Source organism: Acomys russatus, chromosome 6 (genome assembly GCF_903995435.1).
Source record: "Acomys russatus chromosome 6, mAcoRus1.1, whole genome shotgun sequence".
NCBI lineage: Eukaryota > Metazoa > Chordata > Mammalia > Rodentia > Muridae > Acomys > Acomys russatus.
Genome location: NC_067142.1, coordinates 35,029,768 through 35,050,373, shown reverse-complemented (window position 1 = coordinate 35,050,373; position 20,606 = coordinate 35,029,768). Strand labels below are relative to the sequence as shown.

Here is a 20,606-nt window from a genome sequence, read left to right as displayed (position 1 = left end):
AGTGCTGTATACCATGCCCTTTAGGTTCTACTGGCCCTACGGCCCCTCCCCCTGCTCCTTTCCCTCCCCCTCCCCCTACCCCCACCTGGCTGGAAGAATATGTCTGCTATATACCTTAATCCCATTTTCAGCCATGACATGTGGCCTGGGCCTAACCTAGCCAGCTGAAGTTATTGTTTGGTTATGTGTAAGACCAGGAGGATAGGAATTCCTAGGGGCTCTAAGAGGAAAAAAAAATTATCCTGTCTTCTGAGACAGCTTCCTGGGAGCAAGTGCCTTCCACCCCTATTCTAAGCAAAGGAACAGAAGCAAGGGGCAGTCAGCCCAAAATAGAACTGAAAGAGGTCTATTAAGTAAACTGAGTCCTGGTTGATGTCATTAAACCAGCTTAAGCCAACTCTCTAGCTCAACGTGCTTCTGAATGCTAGTTACACAAACAACAACCTCTTTATTGTTTATTGTTTAAGCCGTCTACTTGGCGTACAGAGTGACAATCGTGGTGCTTCTTAATCTGCCCCCTCGCAGCAGCTCCCAGCTTTCTCACAGAGCATCCCTCCACATCCCTCAGAAACCAAAGATGCCCTGTCACCATACATCAGAGCTCTGCCCTGGCCCTTGCAGATCTCAGCTTGCTTGACCTCAGCTGGTTTCACTCCCACAGACCTGAAGCTGTCAATTTTGCCCTTGTTCAACCCTGAGGGCCCAGTCCAGCCTAGCGTGAAGGAAGCCTCAGATCATGCCTTCGGGAAGAGCTGGGGCGTGTGTGTGTGTGTGTGTGTGTGTGTGTGTGTGTGTGTGTGTGTGTGTGTTGCTGAGGTACGTGGCTGGGTGTACTGCGCCCCCGCCAGAAGAACTGGGAGAGACTACTACCTGCTGCATACACCCACTTACTCAGCTCTGTGGGCTCACCAATTCTGCCTGTGACCTCTCTGCCTCCTCAGATAACCTTGGGGCCAGTCCTCATGCCAGCCTCTCGGGAGCCCTTTGAGCCCCTTTCTGTCCTGAGGACTCCGGAGGTTAACTGCAGTTGCTGAACAAGGATTCAGGGCTGTGAACCCATGTGAGAGGAACGGCAATTCAGTGAGAAAAGCACATACGTCACTGTCTAATTGTCAGCTATCCCCCCTCCTTCCTTGCTCTGGGAACCCACATTCTGTGTCAGAGGATAGTTCAGGCAGCTATCCTCTGACTATGAGGAATAGATGCCCAGTTTGCGGATAAGGAAAGCCAGGGCTAGAGAGATTGGGCAGCCTGCTCATAGCACCACAGCTGCAGGAGGTAGAAGAAAGGTCCATACATTTCTGTCCTCCGTGATCCCAACCATCAGGCTGTGGACAGAGCACGTTAAAGGGTTGCTCCACGAGGTGGGCAGGCAGCTCATGGAGACAGGGTCTCCTCTTTGAATTTCTCCTTCCTGTGCAACCCCCTGAAGCAATAGGGGACATGCTCGTGTTCCCTAGGGACACCCCTAAGGGAGGAAACAGTCCCTTGGCCACGTGGTGGGAAGCCGGTCCAAGCAGTGTTTTGTTGAGACACAAAGCCCTCCTCCCACTGGGGAAGAAGACCCACAGCTCCATACAGGCCACCCCTTGTTCTCCCTGGCTCTGTGCCAGGGGCTCACATCCAGCACGGCTCCAGGGAATCGGGAACGGGGGGGGGGGGGGGGGAAGGAAATGGACGAAACCCGTGTCAGTGCAGGAGGTCTGCTCAGGATGTCCCTTGGCTAGGCTGCTCCTTGAGCTGGGAGTCTGGTTAGAAGCCCGGGTTCCAAGAGGGAAAGCACACAGCCAGAAAGCATGCTGCGTCCTCTGCCCAGATGATGACCCCTCAGGGGACCCTGAATATGAGAAAAGTCCTAGCTGGAGGGAATCTGTGAGGTGATGCTGGCTCCTCACCCCACCTCTTTCCTTCTGCCCGGCCCCTTCTCACCAACAGCCAAATTCAGCCTGTGGGGAAGCTGGATTGCCTTAAAAGGAAGGCTGTTCTTAGTCTTAGAGGGATGGTGGTGGCTCATTCTTCATTGCTTTCCCAGTTGTGAGGGACAGAAGGCCCGCAGGAGGCTGTGGCCAGTGCTTAGGAAACCGGAGCTGGGGTTAAATAGTACAGCTGTACTTAGTCTTCCTAGCTGAGCGACTGTGGCACTTCTCAACTTCATTTGTTTACCCCCAAAAATCGAGCACTCCCCATATTCTGAATGACTACATGAGAGTATACAAATGGGATGGCATTATAGAGGGTATGCCTCTGGTTGCCACCTACAGCCTCACCCGGTCAGATGTGGGGCCAGATGGCAGACCACCTTCCTTCCAGACTGGTCCCCATCTGGGAGAAGCAAGACTTGAGAAGCAACATGCTAAGTAGGGACCAAGAACTCCTGACCTGTCTGCCAGCCCAGCCGATGAGTCTGTGACAAACAGACTATCTCTCTACAGCTTAATTCCCCAGTTGCCCCCTGGCCACAGGAACCTGTGTCTTACATAAGGCATTCTGGTATGTGGCTCTCTCAGCGAACAAGTCATTGCTGTTGGGCAGAGGAGCACATGGGTATAACCTCAGTACCTGGGACATAGAGGCAGGAGGATTACCATTGAGATCAAGGCCAACCTGGCCTAGCTACCAAGTTCTAGGACATCTTAGGCCTTCCCAGCAAGACTATCTGAAAACAACGACTCACTACTGTCTTCTACGGTCGAGTTATCGACAGTGGATTCATTCAGAGAGTTCTGTTCCCTTCGGGACTGTTCTGTTTGTCCTACTTAACTGTCTAGGTAATCTCAACAGAGAATACAGTCTGAATTTCCTGTCCAGTGGCTAGGCACATCCCATCGGCATTTGCATGAAATGTCAAGATCCTCAGGGCTAGCTAGAGGCTGGAAGGCTCCTTCAGACAAACTAACTCAAAGCCGCTGCTCATTCCTTGCTATACAGAGGCTCAGTCTTAAAAGACTGCAAGATGAGCCGGGCGTGGTGGCGCATGCCTTTAATCTCAGCACTCGGGAGGCAGAGGCTGGAGGATCTCTGTGAGTTCGAGGCCAGCCTGGTCTATAAAGCGAGTCCAGGACAGCCAAGGCTACACAGAGAAACTCTGTCTCAAAAAAACAAAACAAAACAAAAAGGTGCAAGTTAGTGACCCTTACAGCAGTAGAAAAAGGGATGGGCATGGGGCACCCTCATCCCAAACCTCAACAGACGTGATGAATCCAGTTGGTCATGTTTCAGGTCAAAGGAATCATCTGGGTTCTAAGCCCGCCAGCCACCTATGCCCAAAGGAGGGGCTCCCTCAAAGGCTTGACAAGTCAGCTTACACCTCTCTCCAGTGGAAAAAAAAAGAACCCCATCTCTCTCATTCCATAATCCCTTCTTCCCTCGGGTGAAGGTGGCTTAATGGGCTCAAGACTTCAGTCCCCACCTTCCTGATCTGGTAGAGACCTGTTAGGTGTTTACCTGGGTAGAAATGAGCTGCTACACGTTATCTGAGCTCTTAGGAATCTGCCAGGTAGACAGGAGTATTGTCATCCTTTCCGACCCTGCAGCTGTCTCTACCACACCCCCAAGCCCCAGGAACAGCCAGGAACAGAACCAGTGGGAAAGCAGTGCACATTCAAAACCCACGGAGCCTGCATCTGGGATGTGATGTCTGAGTGCCCACGGAACAGACCTACCTACCCTGAAGATAAAGGTCCCTGGTAGAAAAGAGGGCACCCTCAAAATGAGCTCAGTTTCAGCTTTACAAGACCCCCAATTGTTTTCATTTTGCATACGGCTCCCTTCTGAGAAGCCAGCTAACCTGCCCTGAGCTGTCATTACACCAGGTCCCCCAGGGACTCGACTGTAACTGCGTGCTCATGTCCCCCCAACCCCTGACCCCAGCTCTCTACCCTTGGAGTTCAGAAATCTGATTGCCATGTGCGCAGATGGAAACGGAATACCCACATCCAGCCCTAGACTTCCTTAAATATTTCCAAATGAGGTGCAGGAGACCTTATAATTATGTTACAATCAAACTGAATTTGCCTTTGCCTGGAATGACGTTGAGAGCAGAACCAGTTGGTTGTGCCCTGCGCTGAACAGAAAGGCAAACAATCACGTAAGCCTTATAAACACATTGCTTGCAGCTGACATCTCAGGAAGATCCATCCCACGGCTGTCGGGGGGTGGGGGTGGGGGTGGGGTAGGGGGACTTTTGAAGAATACCCAGACCCCCTAGGGTCGGGGCCTCCTTGACTTGGTGCTGGTGGGGGCTGCATTCCAGCTGTGAGCCTTCTATTTTTTCCTCAGACTCCGCATAGCTTTGGGTAGCACTGGAAATACCAGAGTCTGGAAACACTAGCTGCCTCATATTTACACTTTACCATACATGGGAATTACTCTACGCTGATGTCAGACAAATTCCTAGGGATCTGCGTAGTCCAAGCCACGTCATTACCATATAAAATCCTGACAACTGGAAACAGTAGGCAAGGCTCCTGTCGGGACTTAGGCTACTACCTCCCATTCCCCAGGCAGCAGCTCTTACGGGGTGGGGGGTGGGGGGTGGGGAGGAGTGACCCACTCTGCCGCCTCTTTTCCGGGATTTTGTTTTTTCCTTTCCTGAAAACATGACTCCAAAACACAGACACATATCAGGCTGGGTGAAAGTGCACCTGGGCAGTGACTCAGCCACCCAGAGGACTGAAAACCCAGGGGTCAGGCAATCTAACTGTGAGGACCCCTTCCACTTTAAAGTCATTGAAGTCTATCTGCTCATAATACCAGTCACCACAGAGGGTCCTGGAAAACTGTCTCCAGGAATGGCTCCATTTCCTCAGGTGGCCTGGAAAACCAGTGCGGGGGGGGGGGCATGGGGGGTTGGGAGGTGAGGGGGTTGGGAGATGGAATGGGGGGGGCACACCTTTGATCTCAGCAGTCGAGGCAGGTGGATCGCTGTGAGTTTGAGGCCAGCCTGGTCTACAAAGCGAGTCCAGGACAGCCAGGGCTACACAGAGAAACCCTGTCTTGAAAAACCAAAAAAAGAAAAAAGAAAGAAAAACAGCGGGTTGTAGGAACAGTGGGCCTATGTTTGAGCAGCTCCGGCCCCCCCCCCCAGGACCAGCTGCAATCCTGAGATACTCCCTATACTGCTGAGCCTCTCACCTATAGAAATAGCCAATATCAGCCCCTTCCTCATGAACAGAATCCAACATAACACAGGTGAAAGGTTTAGCTCTGGCCAGCACTCAGCAAGCACAGACGCTTGCACGCTGTATAATCTTAAGGAAAGACAAGCACAAACCATCAGTTTGGTGCCTCTAGGTATTTGCCAGTGTGCCCGCATAATGCCAAACAGCTCAGTGGGGGTGGGGGTGGGGGCTTTTTGTCACTACCATCTCTCTGGACTTGTTGCATGCCTCCCTCCCTCAGGCTTCTAACAATTTGCCCAGTGAGCCCTGCAGAAGAAGTAAACCTTAGGAGCCCACTAGAAAGCTTTCCCAACTTCCTTTCTCCCCCAGGTGTGACTCCTTGTGAACATTACTGTCACAGACAAACTAGTTGGTAATTATTTATGACTATACATACTTTATTCATTCACTCAGTGTTTGATTGTTGACTGTTTTTTGGGGGGGAGGAATAGAGCCCCGATATGTAGCCCAGGCTAGCCTCCAACTTATGATCCTCTCACCATCATCTCCCAAGTGCTAGGATTACAGACAGACCTGTGCCACCACAGCCAGCTTCAACCACCCAATGTTGACTTACCACCAAGCAAGGGCAAGCATGACTCTCTCAGTCTGTAACTCTGACCCAGTAAGGACTGGCTCTAAAGTCTAAGTATCAATTGCTAAATAGAACACCTGGACCAAGAAGGCTGGTGCTAGGGCAAGCCAGAGGCAGTTTGTCCCCATTTTCTTAGCAGATGGTTAGAGAGTTCCAGACTCTTCTGCCCTTGAGACTTTCTCCATCATCCTCCCTAAGCCCTCAGCTTCTGAACCTTGGGGACAGTTCTTCCTTCCACTCTCCTCAGGCCAACACCACACCCTCTGCAGGATAAACTTCCTTGTCTGACTGTCCCAGCCCCGGATATCCTCGCCAAGGCAAAGGGTCTCTCTGTGCAGGGCCAAGATGGATTCTCCAAGGGAGGGATAAACGCTGCCTAGGCAGTGCTCAGGCCAGCCTCTCCTCAACAGTGGCCTGGCTTCCTAAGCAGAGGCCTGGGCAGGGGATCAGAAGGCCCAGGCCTGAAGGAAATCCTCAACCTAGCTGAGGTAACAGGCTGCTAGCAACTCCAGACAACTGAACTTCTGCAAGAAAGCAGGACGGCAGGGCTAGTGTGTGTGTGTGTGTGTGTGTGTGTGTGTGTGTGTGTGTGTGTGTGTGTAACATATGGTCCAAGTACGACTGTCACAGAAGGAAACTGAGCTGTCACTTGTTCAAGGTCACCTGTGTATTAACTGTCAAATCTGAGTGGAAACTCAGTCTGCTTGCCTTTCAGGCAGCCTGTCACCAAGAATTCACAGCAAGCACTTCTGATACATGTTTCTCCCATGGGCAAGTGGACCCCTGCATGCGGCTTGATGGTGTCCCAGGGCAGTCTCTCTCAGTGTGGGGACAGCCTGTCCATTCATTTACCCCAGGAAGCAAAAAAGTGGGTGGGTTGGTCCTGACTTCATGTAATTGCTCAGGGTTTGGACCTCTCTCTGATGGATTACAACAGCACAGGACCAGAAACATGCAGTATATACCCAGATCTGTGCCACTTGGATGAAATGCCTGCCTGATCACAGTTTGTTGGGTAACACTGCAACTTGCTTAAATGTGCTCAGTCGCAGGCCCTTTGGGCTCCCCAGCTTTCAAGAAACATTCCCTGTGAACTCTTTGAGATCTCGGTATTTCTGTCTCACCCAGCACCAAGATTTTGATGGGGGGGTGCAATGAGTCTGCTTCCGTCTGGTTCTCTCAGGAAAAAGAAAACCCATACCTGTGTGTTCGGTGGCCACCAAGCCAGATGCTTCCCCCCTCCCACTCGCGGGCACTTTCTCCCAGGGAAAGAGAGGGAGGAAAGGGGTGGTACGAATGTCCTCATCCTTCAGCCTTACAATGAGTGTCAGTGGCCCACAGAATCGCCAATTGTTCTGCAGGACCTGCAGACCGTAGGGGGAGCCGGGTCACTCTGGGTCTAGGGCGTGCGAAAGCCAGCTGCCCTGGAAGCCCCAGGATGGGGAGGGACCCAGCGTTTTTTCAGGAAAAGGAAGCACCGCCGGGCTAGCCGCGGCTACTTCTCACCACCTCCCTCCTGGGATCACTTTTCCTACAAACTTTTCTTGCAAACGACAGGACAGGAAAACCCAATAGGCGCAGAGTGCGTCCCAGGTTCTTGGGCAGCTGCGAGGACCAGAGGTGGGTGACGCGGGGGCGCACTCACCTGGCAGCTGCTGGGTGGCGCGCGTCGGTAGCACTCGCGTCGGTAGCACTCCGGGAAGCGGTAGCAGGCTGTGCCCGAATGACTACGCGCCGTTTTGTTCCCCCCCAATCCGGAAGGCGTTTCCCCCGCCACGCCAACCAGTAGGCTTTGCACACTGCACCACAACAGGGCTGATGTCACAGCTCAAAGCCCTCCCCACCGCCACGGCCAGGAGCCCGGAGCCCGGGCGTGGCCGGCACCCAATTTGGGCTTATCTGTGCACTCTGTAGTCTCAGCGGAAAGTCTTTACATGGGGGTGGGGGGGGGCGAGGTTAAGGGGTTCCTGGCTTGCCATGTGGGAAAGCGGAGAGGTAACTGTGAGATCAGACAAGAGATAAACTTGCCCGCCCCCCAGGGAAGAGAACGAGGGTCCTTAAATTTTTGTGTCCTGGTGACAGTAAATTAAAGAAATTACCTTGCACGCCAGACTAAGACAAGCAAGTGTGGTCTGTACTCCTTCCACTTCTGCCAGACAGCTGGCTTCAGGTTCATCTGTAAAGGGGACATGGTGGGGGATGAAAGCCATTGAGACCCAGTGCTGCCCTCCTGCAGGCAGCCGCTCTTGTGGCTTCCCCATCTCTCTGCCACCTACAAGAGATCATTCTACCAGCTCCCTTTCTCTGGACTCCTAACTTACAGTATGACAGATGGGACGGGGTGGGGGTGGGGCAGAGGGAGAGCTCAGGCCTCCGGAAGCTACCTCCGCAACTCCAATAGGTGTTAGGGTCTCAACCGCTCCCACTCCTCAGAGCCGCAGAGCCGCCTGCCCAGAAACCCAATCCTGGAGTTGAAGCGCTGCTCCTGGGTCCAGTGTGTGGCAAGAAGCAGAGCAAGACTTAAAAGGAAGGCTCACTTTCTCTAGGGGTACAGATAAATCCAAGCAAGAAGCAAGATGCTTTCCTTGGGATAAGTAAAAGAAGAATCTGCAAGAAAAAAGTATGTCCCTGGTAAGGGGAGATGGGGGGTGGGGGTGGCTTGGGTAAAATTAGAGCCTCAAGGAATAACCTCTCCTATTTTATAGGATTGTTTTATTATTGTTGTTGTTGTTGTTGTTATTAGTGTTTTGTATATTTATTTTGTTTTGTTTGAGATAAGGTTTCACTGTAGCCCTGACTAGCCTGGAATTCACTATGGAGACCAGGATGGCCTTGAACTGATAGAGATTGCCCTGCCTCTGCTTCCCAAGTGCTAGGATTAAAGACCCAGTTAGCATCATTATTGCTATATTATTTACTATGCTATATTATTTCCAAGACCAAAGGGACTTGAGGACTGCCATTGTCACTGCAGGTTCAAACACATGACTCTCAGCAAGTACACTCAGGCTCAGCATGGCTTCCCATGCTGTGTGCGTATGTCTGGTATGTCTGTGTGGGCCTTTCTACTGCTGCCTGCCATCCATAACCATTCCCCAGAGGAAATGCCTGGTGTGTTAATGGGGGTGGGGGGGGGGCGGCAGTCACATTTGTTAGGCAGGTGCCTCCTGCCATCCCAAGAGTGTCCAGTGTCCGTAGGTACAGCTTGCCATGTCTTTCACTCTGTGTCAGGGCTCAGAGCCTCATGGGCTTCGTTCAAAGCCCTGGAGCTTGACCCTGTGGCATTAGATTTGTAATCCCAGCTCTTGTGGAAGCTGAGAGAAGAATACAAGCCTGAGCTTGTGCCTGAGTTGCAGAGGTATTGAAAGAGCAGACTGAGTAACTAAAAATAAAGAGTAGGGCCAGTGAGATGGCTCAGTGAGTAAAGGGGTTTGCTGCCCAAAACCCACAGTAGAAAGAATGAACCAACTCCCAAAAGTTGTCCTCTGACCTCTAGTTATACACCATGGCTCAGGAATGCCTACCTACCTTCAACCCCAAATACACACACACACACACACACACACACACACACACTTGAAATTCAAAATAAAAAGTAAAAAGAGAGCTGTGGATGTACCTCAGTGGTCAAATGCATGCCTACTGCATGCAAGGCTCTGGGTTCATTCTCCACTGTTATAAATAAATAGAGACAAGGCAGGGATGGGAGTTAGGTTGTTGAATTTACTCTCTTCCAGGAATAAAGTTAAACATCTCAGGATTCAGAAAATGAGACGTTTATATGGGTTTTTCTTTTTCTTGCTTTCTCCCATAAGAAACACCTACCCCTTTTGCCAGACCCATCATAGAAAAGAGACCTACTGCCCTGGTTAATGTTTGTTATCACTTAACACAACCAAGAGTCAGCCAGGGTGAGGGGACCCTAGAGTCACTCAGGGTGAGGAGACCCCAACTGAAGAATCCCTTCGGTCGGACTGTCCTGTGAGCATGTTGGTGGGGAGATTTCGTCATTGCTAATTGTTGATTGATTAGGAAGGTCTAGCTCACAGAGGGCAGTCAGGCTGTATTGAAAAAGATAGCTTAGCCAGGCATGGTAGTGCATGCCTTTAACCCCAGGACTCAGCAGGCAGATCTCTGCGTTTGAGGCTAGCCTGGTCTACGGAGTAAGTTTCAGTACAGCCAAGGCTACACAGAGAAACCCTGTCTCAAAAGACCTAAAGAAAGGAAGGAAGGAAGAAAGGAAGGAAGTTAGCTGACCATGAGCCCAACGTCCAGGAGCATTTTCCCATGATTTTTGCTCAAGTTCCTGCCCTGACTTCCCTCTATGATAGAATGTATGTTCCTGAGCTGGGCGTGGTGGCGCATGCCTTTAATCCCAGCACTCAGGAGGCAGAGGCAGGCAGATCCATGTAAATTCGAGGCCGGCCTGATCTACAAAGTGAGTCTAGGACAGTCAAGGCTACACAGAGAAACCCTGTCTACAAACAAACAAACAAACAAACAAACGAACAATGTCTGTTCCCTGGAAGTATAAGCCAAATAGACCTTTCCCTCCTCAAGTTAGTTATGACTACGATGTTTATCACAGCAACAATAAAAACCCAAACCAGGACACTCTTCAAAACAGGGATGTCTGTAGGGACCCAACCAGCATTTCTTCCAGAAAATATTGCCATCCTTATCTGACATATTCAAGACTAAGAGGAAAAACCAGGAGAATTCTTGGTCTTTCTTATACTGAGCAGGTATGTTAATTAAAGAGCTACACTTAGTGTTAGAGACCATGGGCACGCTGCCCAGAGATGTCACTGCTGTGGCTGGGGTTCCCCTGAAGCATCAGTACTCAATATCCAGGAGAGATGAGCCTTGGACTTTGGCCCAAGGCTACAAAATGCCTGCATTTCCTTCTTTGGTCTGAGTTTGTCCTCTGTGGCTCTGTTGATAGATCTCCCTGTGAGGGCATACCAATCTGTTCTGTGAAATGTTCTTAGGATGAGCCAGGAAAAGGAAAACAAATTACTGCCTGCTTGTATTTCACTCAGTGCATCTTTGTTTTGTTTTGTTAGATAGGGGTTCTCTGTGTAACAGCCCTGGCTGTCCTGGACTTACTTTGTAGACCAGGCTGGCCTCGAACTCACAGAGATCTGCCAGCCTCTGCCTCCTGAGTGTTGGGATTAAAGGCATGTGCTGCCATGCCCCGCTCTCAGTGCATCTTAAAGCACCATGTTGATAGAATAGTGTTCAGTGTGTTGTCCAAACTCATAGGGATGGTCACTGTGTTTATCCATGCAAAGGCTGTGTCAGCATACCCAGTCTAGGGACTATATGGGCAGTCTAATGGAGTTAAGGGAAGCCAAACAGGCCCTTCCTTTTCTCCTGTTTCTTCAGAACCTCACATTCTTGCATACAGCCAACAAAATGGGCTTGGTCTTAGAGAGCTCATTAGCAGATAAGGAGCATCTTGAGAATGAACTGAGTCAAAGAAAATGTTGGTTTACAAGCCCTGCAAACAAGTGTGAGCTTCATGTTGAAATCAGCCAGTCCAGGAAGCATCATCAATACTTGGAATGGCACCTATGCCTACATTTCTTTAGGGCAGAGGTCCTGGTCCTGTCCTTGGTGATACTGTGATTTATAACTGTGCCCAGGCTGGATGCCTCTAGGCAGCAGCGCCCATGCCTACAGATGACAGTTTGTAGCCAGGATGGTCTCTGCTGTGGGCTACCGAGGAGGCTTGCCACACACAGGTGAGGGACAGGGAGAGAGGACGAACTCAGTTTCATTGGACTTGAAGTGCTTGAGATGTCTAGTGGGCAGTTGTACACAGAGCCAGGGGGACTAGGGTTGAAGGTTGAGATGAGGGGTTGTCAGCCTAGATGCAGTTTGGGAAGAAGAGCAGGTCCAGGGTGGCTGAGAGCCCCGCAAAGGAAACAGAGAAGGAATAATCAAAGATGCAGGGACAGGCCTTCCTGTGCATGTGGCCTTTGTGACTTCCACCACGGCGTATTGCGGCCAGAGACAAAAGGTGCAGAAGGTGATGGTGCAGCCCGTCAACCTCATCGTCAGATACTTGCAAAATAGATCTCAAGGGGGCTGGAGAGATGGCTCAGTGGTTAAGAGCACTGCCTGCTCTTCCAAAGGACCCGGGTTCAATTCCCAGCACCCACATGCAGCTCACAACTGTCTGTAACTCCAAGATCTAACACCCCTACACCAAAGCACATAAATTCAAATTTAAATAAAGTATTTAAAAAAAATAGATCTCAGTTCAGTTGTGGCTGCATGAGCAAGTGAACACGTGGATAGAGGGTTGGGTTATTATTGGCTTTGATGAGTACCTGAACCTCGTATTAAATGATGCAGAAGAGATTCATTCAAAAGCAAAGTCAAGAAAACAACTGGGTCGCATCATGCTACAAGGAGATAACATTGCTCTGCCCCAGAGTGTTTCCAACTAGAAATGGTCACGCACCAGAGAAGTTGAGAGGACAGTTCAGTGTTTTTACAGGTGTTTTCTGCTCCGAGAATAGCCTGAAATGTTTATTTGTATTATTTAGTGCCCCTTATCCAGTGATAATAAATGCTGTGAGATTGTTTTTGTTACAGAGGGAGAGAGAGGCAGGGGGGTGGGGGTGGGGCTCAGAGGTTAAGAGCCACTGTCTGCTCTTCCAAAGGTCCTGAGTTCAATTCCCAGCAACCACATGGTGGGTCACAACCATCTGTAATGTCATCTGATGCCCTCTTTTGGCCCGCAGGTATACATGCAGGCAGAGCACTCTACATAATAAATAAATAAATAAATAAATAAATAAATAAATAAATAAAAGATGGAGGGAAGGCGGGGGTGGGAGACATGACATGCGCAAGGGTCTCATCTTCATAATGTGTTAGAAGAGACCTAGGAGTTATGGAGACACCAGAAGAAAATGAGTGGAAAGATCAGGAAAGGTGAGGCCCAGCAGGGGCCAGAGGCAGGCAGATCTCTGTGAGCTTAAGGCTATCCTGGTCTAGCTGGGCGTGGTGGCGCACGCCTTTAATCCCAGCACTCGGGAGGCAGAGGCAGGTGGATCACTGTGAGTTCGAGGCCAGCCTGGTCTACAAAGTGAGTCCAGCACAGCCAAAGCTATCACAGAGAAACCTTGTCTCGAAAAACTAAAATAAATAAATTAATTAAAAAAAGGCTATCCTGGTCTACACAGCCTATTCCAGCCATGCACCCCCAAAAGTAAGATCACTGAAGGAGAGATAAACTTGTTTTTGTTATGATCCCAAGTGTAGGATCGGAACAGCCTTGTGAGATCAGGTGAGGTTAATCCCCTAGAAAACAAACCACCTCGTGTGGGAGCTTGATTGTTGCCAGTTGAAAAGATCCCATGACCAGACTCTGGGAGGAGATATATAAATGAGCCCAAAACTGGAGGTGAGGCCTTTTGGAGACTTGGGATAGTTTTGGCTGTTCATCGCTGCACTTCGAGAGGCTCCTAGAGAAAACAGCTCAAGGGAACGCTTCAGGGCTCCGGCTCCTGCTGAGGTTCCGGGTTCTGGTTACTCCAGGTTCCAGCAGAAGAAATCCAGCTGATTATGCCAGGAGAATCATTCCTTGGAGCTGATATCCTCATGGTTTTGTTATTGTATTCTTTAATCCTCTTTTCCTATTGTTTAGGTTAGTTGGGTTATAAGTGACATATGCTCAGTTAAATAAGTTTGTAATAAAATATATTTGTTAAGAAAATTGAGCGCCGGGCGTGGTGGCGCATGCCTTTAATCCCAGCACTCGGGAGGCAGAGGCAGGCAGATCACTGTGAGTTCAAGGCCAGCCTGATCTACAAAGCGAGTCTAGGATAGCCAAGGCTACACAGAGAAACCTTGTCTCAAAAAAAAAAAAAAAAAAAAGGAAAGTTGAGCCTACAGATCACCAGGACATAATATCTCTTAAACAAAGATATTCATTTCTTTGTGACTGAGCCCCTTAAGATTCCTTCCCTGTTCCCAGAGACTCCCAAATGTGATTCATCCAATTTGGGCATTCCATACTGCTGAAGGCATAGATCTGGGGTCACAATGGTTCTGGAGGCAAAGCCCTGCTGCTGGGTTTGAACGGTACTCCACCAGACATGCATCACTTTTCATGCTTCTCAGGGGACAACTAAGTCATTTTGGAGCTGAAGCAGACCCCCAAAGAAAAGAAAAGCCCCCGAGAACACTCAGAGCCACTGTGCTCTCAAAGATCTAATTTTTGGGCTGAGGGTGTAGCTCAGCTGGGAGAGCGCTTGCTGTGTTAGATGCCCACCATTGCATAACACCAGGCACTTTTGCTGGCCCACGCCTGCATCCAAACACTCATGAGGCAGAAGCAGCAATGTGTGTTCTATTTCTGAGGCAGCTTAAAGAGACAGGAGGCACGCTGGGCGTGGTGGTGCATGCCTTTAATCCCAGCACTCAGGAGGCAGAGGCAGGCAAATCGCTGTCAATTCAAGGCCAGCCTGGTCTATAAATTGAGTCTAGGACAGCCAAGGCTACACAGAGAAACCCTGTCTTGAAAAACCAAAGCCAAACTAAAACAAAACAAAATAAAAAGAGACAGGAGGCAGAAAAGAGACCAGTCTGGCCTCAGCAGAAGGAACTGATTATTTCAAACAGCTAGGGGCATACACAAGTGAGAAAGCTGTGTCTGTCAGAAGGGAAGGGGAGCCTGGGGTTTATATAGTGCTGAAAGAATGGGACATTAATTGCAGCTCCAGAGAGCTATATGCTCAGATCCTCCCTCCCAGGGTTGTTGGTCCAGACAAGGTTGTTTTGTCTTTAGAAAGTACTTTGCTCTGGCTACCAGGATGCAGGTGATAGTGGTTGACCAAGTTAGGCAAATAACAGTGAGGGTGAAAGGGCTGGAGTTTCAACATAGGGTCTTGGTCAGGTTCTGGCAGAGTTTGTTCAAGGTTTACTCTAGCAAGGAGGGTCAGAAGTTCAAAGCTATCCTTGGCTATTTAAAGAGTACAAGGCTAGCCTGGGCCACATGAGAGCCTCTTTCAAAAACAACAATGAACCAACCAACCAACCAAACAAACAAAAAAAAAAACAAAAAAAAAAAAAGAAGAAGAAGAAAAGAAAAAGAAGCAACCAAAACAAAAAACAAAAACTCCAACTTCAAGCCTCCAAAACGCACCAACTTCAAACTGGCAGTTTGCATCTCAGCTCTGTCATCAATCATTAAAACCACTGTTAAGGATAATGCTAACGTGTGTGTGTGTGCGCGCGCGCTACATGGCAGGTCTTTACACACCTGCCTTCTTTATTCTCACAGGCAGTGGGTGAATGATGGGAGGATCATTTTCATGTGTGAGGAAACAGGTGTGGAGGAGCAATTGTCTCAGAGGCTGTGAGATCCTGCTCTAGCCATCAGCTCTCCTCCTGCATAAAATGAGAGGCCAGACTATCACAACACTTCAGTGTCTCCACCAAGGCAGGCCTGATGACGGTAAAGAGAGATAGCTGTGCTCCACCAGAGGAACTCCACACTTGTCCGTGGCCTTAAAGCTTTACGTTTTATTATAAAAGGTTTGCTTGGATTCTCCATCCTCCTTTATACACAACTATGATTGTTTGGATAAAAAGATAATTTTTAAAATTGTGTTTTTGAGCCAACAAGATGGCTCAACAGATGGAGGAGCTTGCCACCAGGCCTTGCAGACCTGAATGTGAACCCTGGGATCCATATGGTAGAAATAAAGGACCAATTTCTGCAAGGCATCTTCTCTTTCTCTCTCTCTCTCTCTCTCTCTCTCTCTCTCTCTCTCTTCTTCCCTCCCCCTCTCTCTCTCACACACACATATGAGCTGTGACACACACACACACAAGCTGTGACACACACACACAAGCTGTGACACACACACACAAGCTGTGACACACATAGCGAAAGTTGGTCCTGCACTCCTGATGCTCCTGCCTCCACCTCCAAAGCTCTAGGATTACTCCCTAAGAGAAAAGGATGCTTGTGGGAATATGTAATGTTGTTTACTGTGTAGCATCCCTGGTTAAGCCACTGTGGGCCCCTGAGAATATGAATAGGTCACTGATGCATGTGGGCAACATTTACGGTTATTCTTGTGGCTGAGGACATGACTCAGAGGATTAAAGCACTTGTCACACAAGCATCAGGACCTGAGTTTGTATCTCTAGAATCTGTGTGAACGTTGGGCATGGTGCTATATATCTGTAGCCCAGCACAGGGAAGGGAAGTTAGAGACAGTAGTTCCTCAGAGCTCACTGCAGCCAGTCTATCTGAACGGATGAGTTCCAGGTTCGGTGAGAGGCCACTTCCCAAAAAATAAGGTAGAAACTGACAAAGGAAAACACCTAACATTGACCTCTGGCCTCCACATGACTGCCCACATACATGTACCTGCATGCACACTGCATACACACATACACACACTCACACACACACACACACACACACACACACACACACACACACACCATTCTTCTTGGCTCTGGCACTATTCTACTGTGATGGGACAAGTCAAGGCAGGTGGGAAATGTGGCACAGGGCCCAGCATTGCTGATCTGTATTCATCAGTCTCTGCATTTGTTTTCCTAGAGTCTCACAGGATTTACTGGCTTTACTGAGTTTGTTAGCTATTTTAATCCATGTTCTATTGCTATAACAAAACACCTGAGTCTGGATGCTTTATAAGGAAAAGAGGTCTATCTAGCTCATAGCTCTGGATATCCAAGAACATAGAACTGTCAGTGGCAATAACTGTCTGGAAATAAAGCCCAGGAAGTCTAGCAGCAGAGTGAGACAGGCCTTATCTTTTAGGGACTTCTACCCATGTAAATTTGAACCCTTGGCTTTGTCACAAAAAAAAAAAAAAAAAAAAAAAAAAAAAAAAAAGAATTCTAGAGACAGGTGAGGTGGCACACTCATTTAATCCCAGCACTCTGGAGGCAGAGGCAGGTGGATCTCTGCGAGTTCAAGGCCAGCCTAGTCTACAAAGCGAGCTTAGGACAACCAAGGATACACAGAGAAACCCTGTCTTGAAAAACCAAAAAATAAAAATTAATTAATTAATTAATTATTTTAAGTGCTGGGATTAAAGGCATGCACCACCAGGTCCAGCTCAAAAAAAATATTTTTAACAGATTTAAAATCAGGTTAATAGAAGGAAAGGTACCAGAGATAACAGTAAGACACACCCAGTTAGGTACACTCTATCACAGTCTTACCAAGACTTCTTTAGAGTGGCCATATGTACTGTTTTTGATAGCTTCTAACGTTGCTAAGAAACTAGGATGAGATCATAGGGTTGTTGCTATGCAGCAAGTCACAGGGTCACATGGTCACTGGGCAGGTAAAGGTGCTTTTACTACAACTAAGATTTAGTCTTATTTGTGACTCCCTGCAAATATCTGGGGAAAGGTTAAGGCTATACAGATGCACGCACAACAGACACATGGCCTGTGGCTTTAAGGATGACTCACTGCTGTCTTAACGCAAAGGTTCTCTCTATGAGATGAGCATTGTCTCTGTGTCAGACACCGTCACAACAAATTATCACCAGCAGGTTCTTAGCTGGTCAGAGTCTCAGCCCAGACTCCAAGGTGAGGGGCTCCCTCCCTCTGACTTCACTCTAAGATTATCAGCCTTCCTATGCTGTGTCAGCACCAGTGTGGCATCTGGTGAGTGACCAGTCATGGCAGGAGTTTCTGTACCTGAGGGAGAGGTCAGGCAACAAGAGACACGCTAGAGAGAAGCAGAGTCTAGGCTAGTTTTGGGGGGTGTTTGTTTGTTTGTTTGTTTCATTTTTTAAGGCATGGTCTCACTATATAGCTCCAGCTATCCTGGAACTTGCTACGTAGACCAGGCTGGCCTCAAACTCAAAGCTTGCTCTTTTTGTTGTTGGGTTTTTTGTTTTGTCTTGGTTTGGTTTTTGGTGTGTGTGTGTGTGTTTGTTTGTTTGTTTGTTTTGAGACAGGGTTTCTCTGTGTAGCCTTGCCTGTCCTGGACTTGCTTTGTAGACCAGTCTGGCCTCAAACTCACGGCGATCTGCCTGCTTCTGTCTGCAGAGTGCTGAGATTAAAGGCGTGCGCCACCACACCCTGCCAAAGCTTGCTCTATAACAACTTTAGTCACCCAACCCACCCTAGGCCTGCATGACTCCCTTCAGGAGAGCAGTTATACCTCGGCAACTCCCACTAGGTTTCACTTCTTAAAAGTCCAGCCCCTCTCATCGAGAGCCAAACTTCCAGCCCACAGGTTTTCCAGCTGTACCAAGACCACAGCAACAGGTAGCAGAAAGGCCAGAAAAGGCCACAGTGGCCACCGGATAGCTAAACCTGATGGTTAGAGGCGCATGCGCACACACACACGAAAAAAGGAAAGAAACTCAGGTGGAAAAAATAAAATAAAACAGCTGGTCCAGGGGAATTTGACCACAGAGCCAGGGATGATGGTGAAACCAAAGTTCACACTATAAAGAGAAAAGAATGTTCCAGGGAGAGGTAATACAGAAGGCCACAGAAATGTCTCAGAGTTGGGTCCGCAAGGACGTTGTGAAACAGTCTCGATAGCTTTTTTAAAACGACCGCTTCCTCTCCTCTCCCTCCCTGACTTGCTTGGGCCCAACGATTAATATCTCTCTCTCTCTCTCTCTCTCTCTCTCTCTCTCTGTGTGTGTGTGTGTGTGTGTGGAGAGAGAGAGAGAGAGAGAGAGAGAGAGAGAGAGAGAGAGAGAGAGAGAGAGAGAGAGAGAGAGAGAGAGAGAGAACCCTTTCTCTCCCTCAATAGCCTCTGTCCAACATAAGTAAGCCTGAGGCTTGGCTCTCAAAGAGTTGTGGGAGGGGAGACAGAGGGCCTGGGATGGAGGGGAAGAGTACTTCCTCCAAGGCCAGGGCAAACCAGGGGACAAGTAGTCTGTGAGTTTGATGTTGACACGGGCCTGCTCAGTCCAGGGAAGCCCGCGACCACAGGCTCAGCAGGACAGCTCCAGCTCCGTAATTCAACTGTCTTCTCCTCCACCGTGTCTCTTCTGGGTAGGCCTATCCTAATCCCCAGGCCTCTCCTTTGCTCCCTTCTGGCTTTGTAATCTTGATTCTCCCTTCCTTTGGTCTGGGATACCCCTCCCCACGCCGCTTCGTGGTCATCGAACTCGTGTATTTAACGTGGTGAAACGGATTGAAAATGTCCAGATTACTGCTCTGTCGGAGCTGACTGAGTGGTACTTATTAAGCTCTGGAGTAAAGAGCCTATGACTCCTGGAGAACCGGAACCAGCTGGCTGGAAAGGCAGGCTCACGAGGCTTAGCTAGCCTGGGTGCTTCTGAAGGGCAGGAATTTAGCCCACTCTCCTTTGTAGCTTCACCTGGTGTAGGTGTTTCCTTAGGATTTCATTAACGTGTGTACCTGAGTGAAGCCTTAGTTTACAAGGACCTGGAGTAAGATCGCCACCTACTGGTGTATTCAAGGAGGACACTTCTTGCCTTCCCCGCCCAACTGGCCACACAATTTAAGAAGCCCAAAATTTTTATCTCTTTATATCTTTATTGGACACACACCCCCCGTTTGCTGGGCATGGTGGCATATTTCTGTAAGCTTTCATCAAATCTTGTCTATATAGTGAATTCCAGGACAATCAGAACTACTCAAAGAGGCCTGTCTCAAAAAGAAAGAAAGAAAGAAAGTAGGAAGAAAGGAAGGAAAGAAGAGAAAAGGAAGGAAAAGAAAAATAAGAAAGAAAAGAAGCCAGTCATGGTGATGCACACCTTTAATCTCAGCACTCAGGGAGGAGTAGGCAGGCAGATCGCTGTGAATTTGAGACCAGCCTGGTTTGTGTGCGCCCATACCTGGCCTTTCATTCTGCACTCAAAAATTGGGCATTCGTTTATCTTCAAAATGATAAATCTTCCAGCACAGAGGAGGCAAGGCAGGTGGATCTCTGTGAGCTAGAGGCCAGCCTGGTCTACCAAGTGAGTCCAGGACAGCCAAGACTACACAGAGAAACCTTGTCTCAAAAAACAAACAAACAAAATAGAGAAATCTTATGCAAGATTATTTTCTGTGTGTAAATAAACCTTCTAGTGTACTAAAAGAAGCTTTTGAAATTATCAATTATTTGTCTTACTTTTAAAAAGTGAACTAATGTTTGCTTAGTGTTGACCAGGGACCTCACAGATGGACACTCACCTCTTCCCGTCTGTGGAGAGGGCAAGGACACCAGGAATTTTACTGCATGTGTCTGGGGGCTCCCAGGAGAAGTGAGATGCTACGAAGCTGGTGTAGAAAGGATAGTGGCTCAATGGTAGACCATTTCTCTAGCACACAAAGTCCTGAACTTCATTTCCAAAGATGGAAGAGATTAGCCGGGCGTGGTGGCGCACGCCTTTAGTCCCAGCACTTGGGAGGCAGAGGCAGGCGGATCACTGTGATTTCTAGCCCAGCCTGTTCTACAGAGCAAGTCCAGGACAGCCAAGGCTACACAGAGAAACCCTGTCTCAAACTCCCCACCCCACCCCCGAAAAAAAAGAAAAGAAAGAAAACAAATCAATCTGAGCAAGCAAATGAGCATGCAGGTATTTATTTCTCTTTGCAATTAAAAAAAAAAGATTTATTCATTTATTTATTGCATGTGTATGTGTGTTTGTCTGTCTGCTTCTCTGCTTGAGTTTATGTGCACCACAAGCATACAGAAGCCTGTGAGGGCCAGAAGAAGCTGTCAGGTCCCCCTTGAAATTGGAGGTACAGACAGTTGTAAGTCTACTGGTGTGGGTGTTGGGAACAGAACTTAGGTCCTCTGGAAGAGCCGCAAGTGCTGTTGACTACTGAACACACACACACAACACACACACACACACAAC

General features: G+C 48.7%; 2 protein-coding genes across 3 annotated transcripts in view; one reads left to right on the top strand and one right to left on the bottom strand.

The window, feature by feature from the left end:
- Nucleotides 1-18,937, bottom strand: part of Csrp1 (cysteine and glycine rich protein 1) — a 35,732-nt gene extending 16,795 nt beyond the window's left edge. The window contains exon 1 of one of the 2 annotated variants that reach the window (XM_051147476.1): nt 18,916-18,937. The gene's annotated coding sequence lies outside the window, so the exon portion shown is untranslated. Of the gene's footprint in view, nt 1-7,399; nt 7,554-18,915 lie in introns of those variants that run through there. The other variant, XM_051147475.1, reaches the window with a different exon arrangement.
- LOC127190458 (small nuclear ribonucleoprotein E-like) lies at nt 11,539-12,212 on the top strand. Its single transcript, XM_051147477.1, has 2 exons — nt 11,539-11,846; nt 12,022-12,212. Exons 1-2 carry the CDS (start codon nt 11,792-11,794, stop codon nt 12,210-12,212), a joined length of 246 nt encoding a protein of 81 aa, XP_051003434.1. The 5' UTR covers nt 11,539-11,791.
- Nucleotides 18,938-20,606: the final 1,669 nt, after the last annotated feature.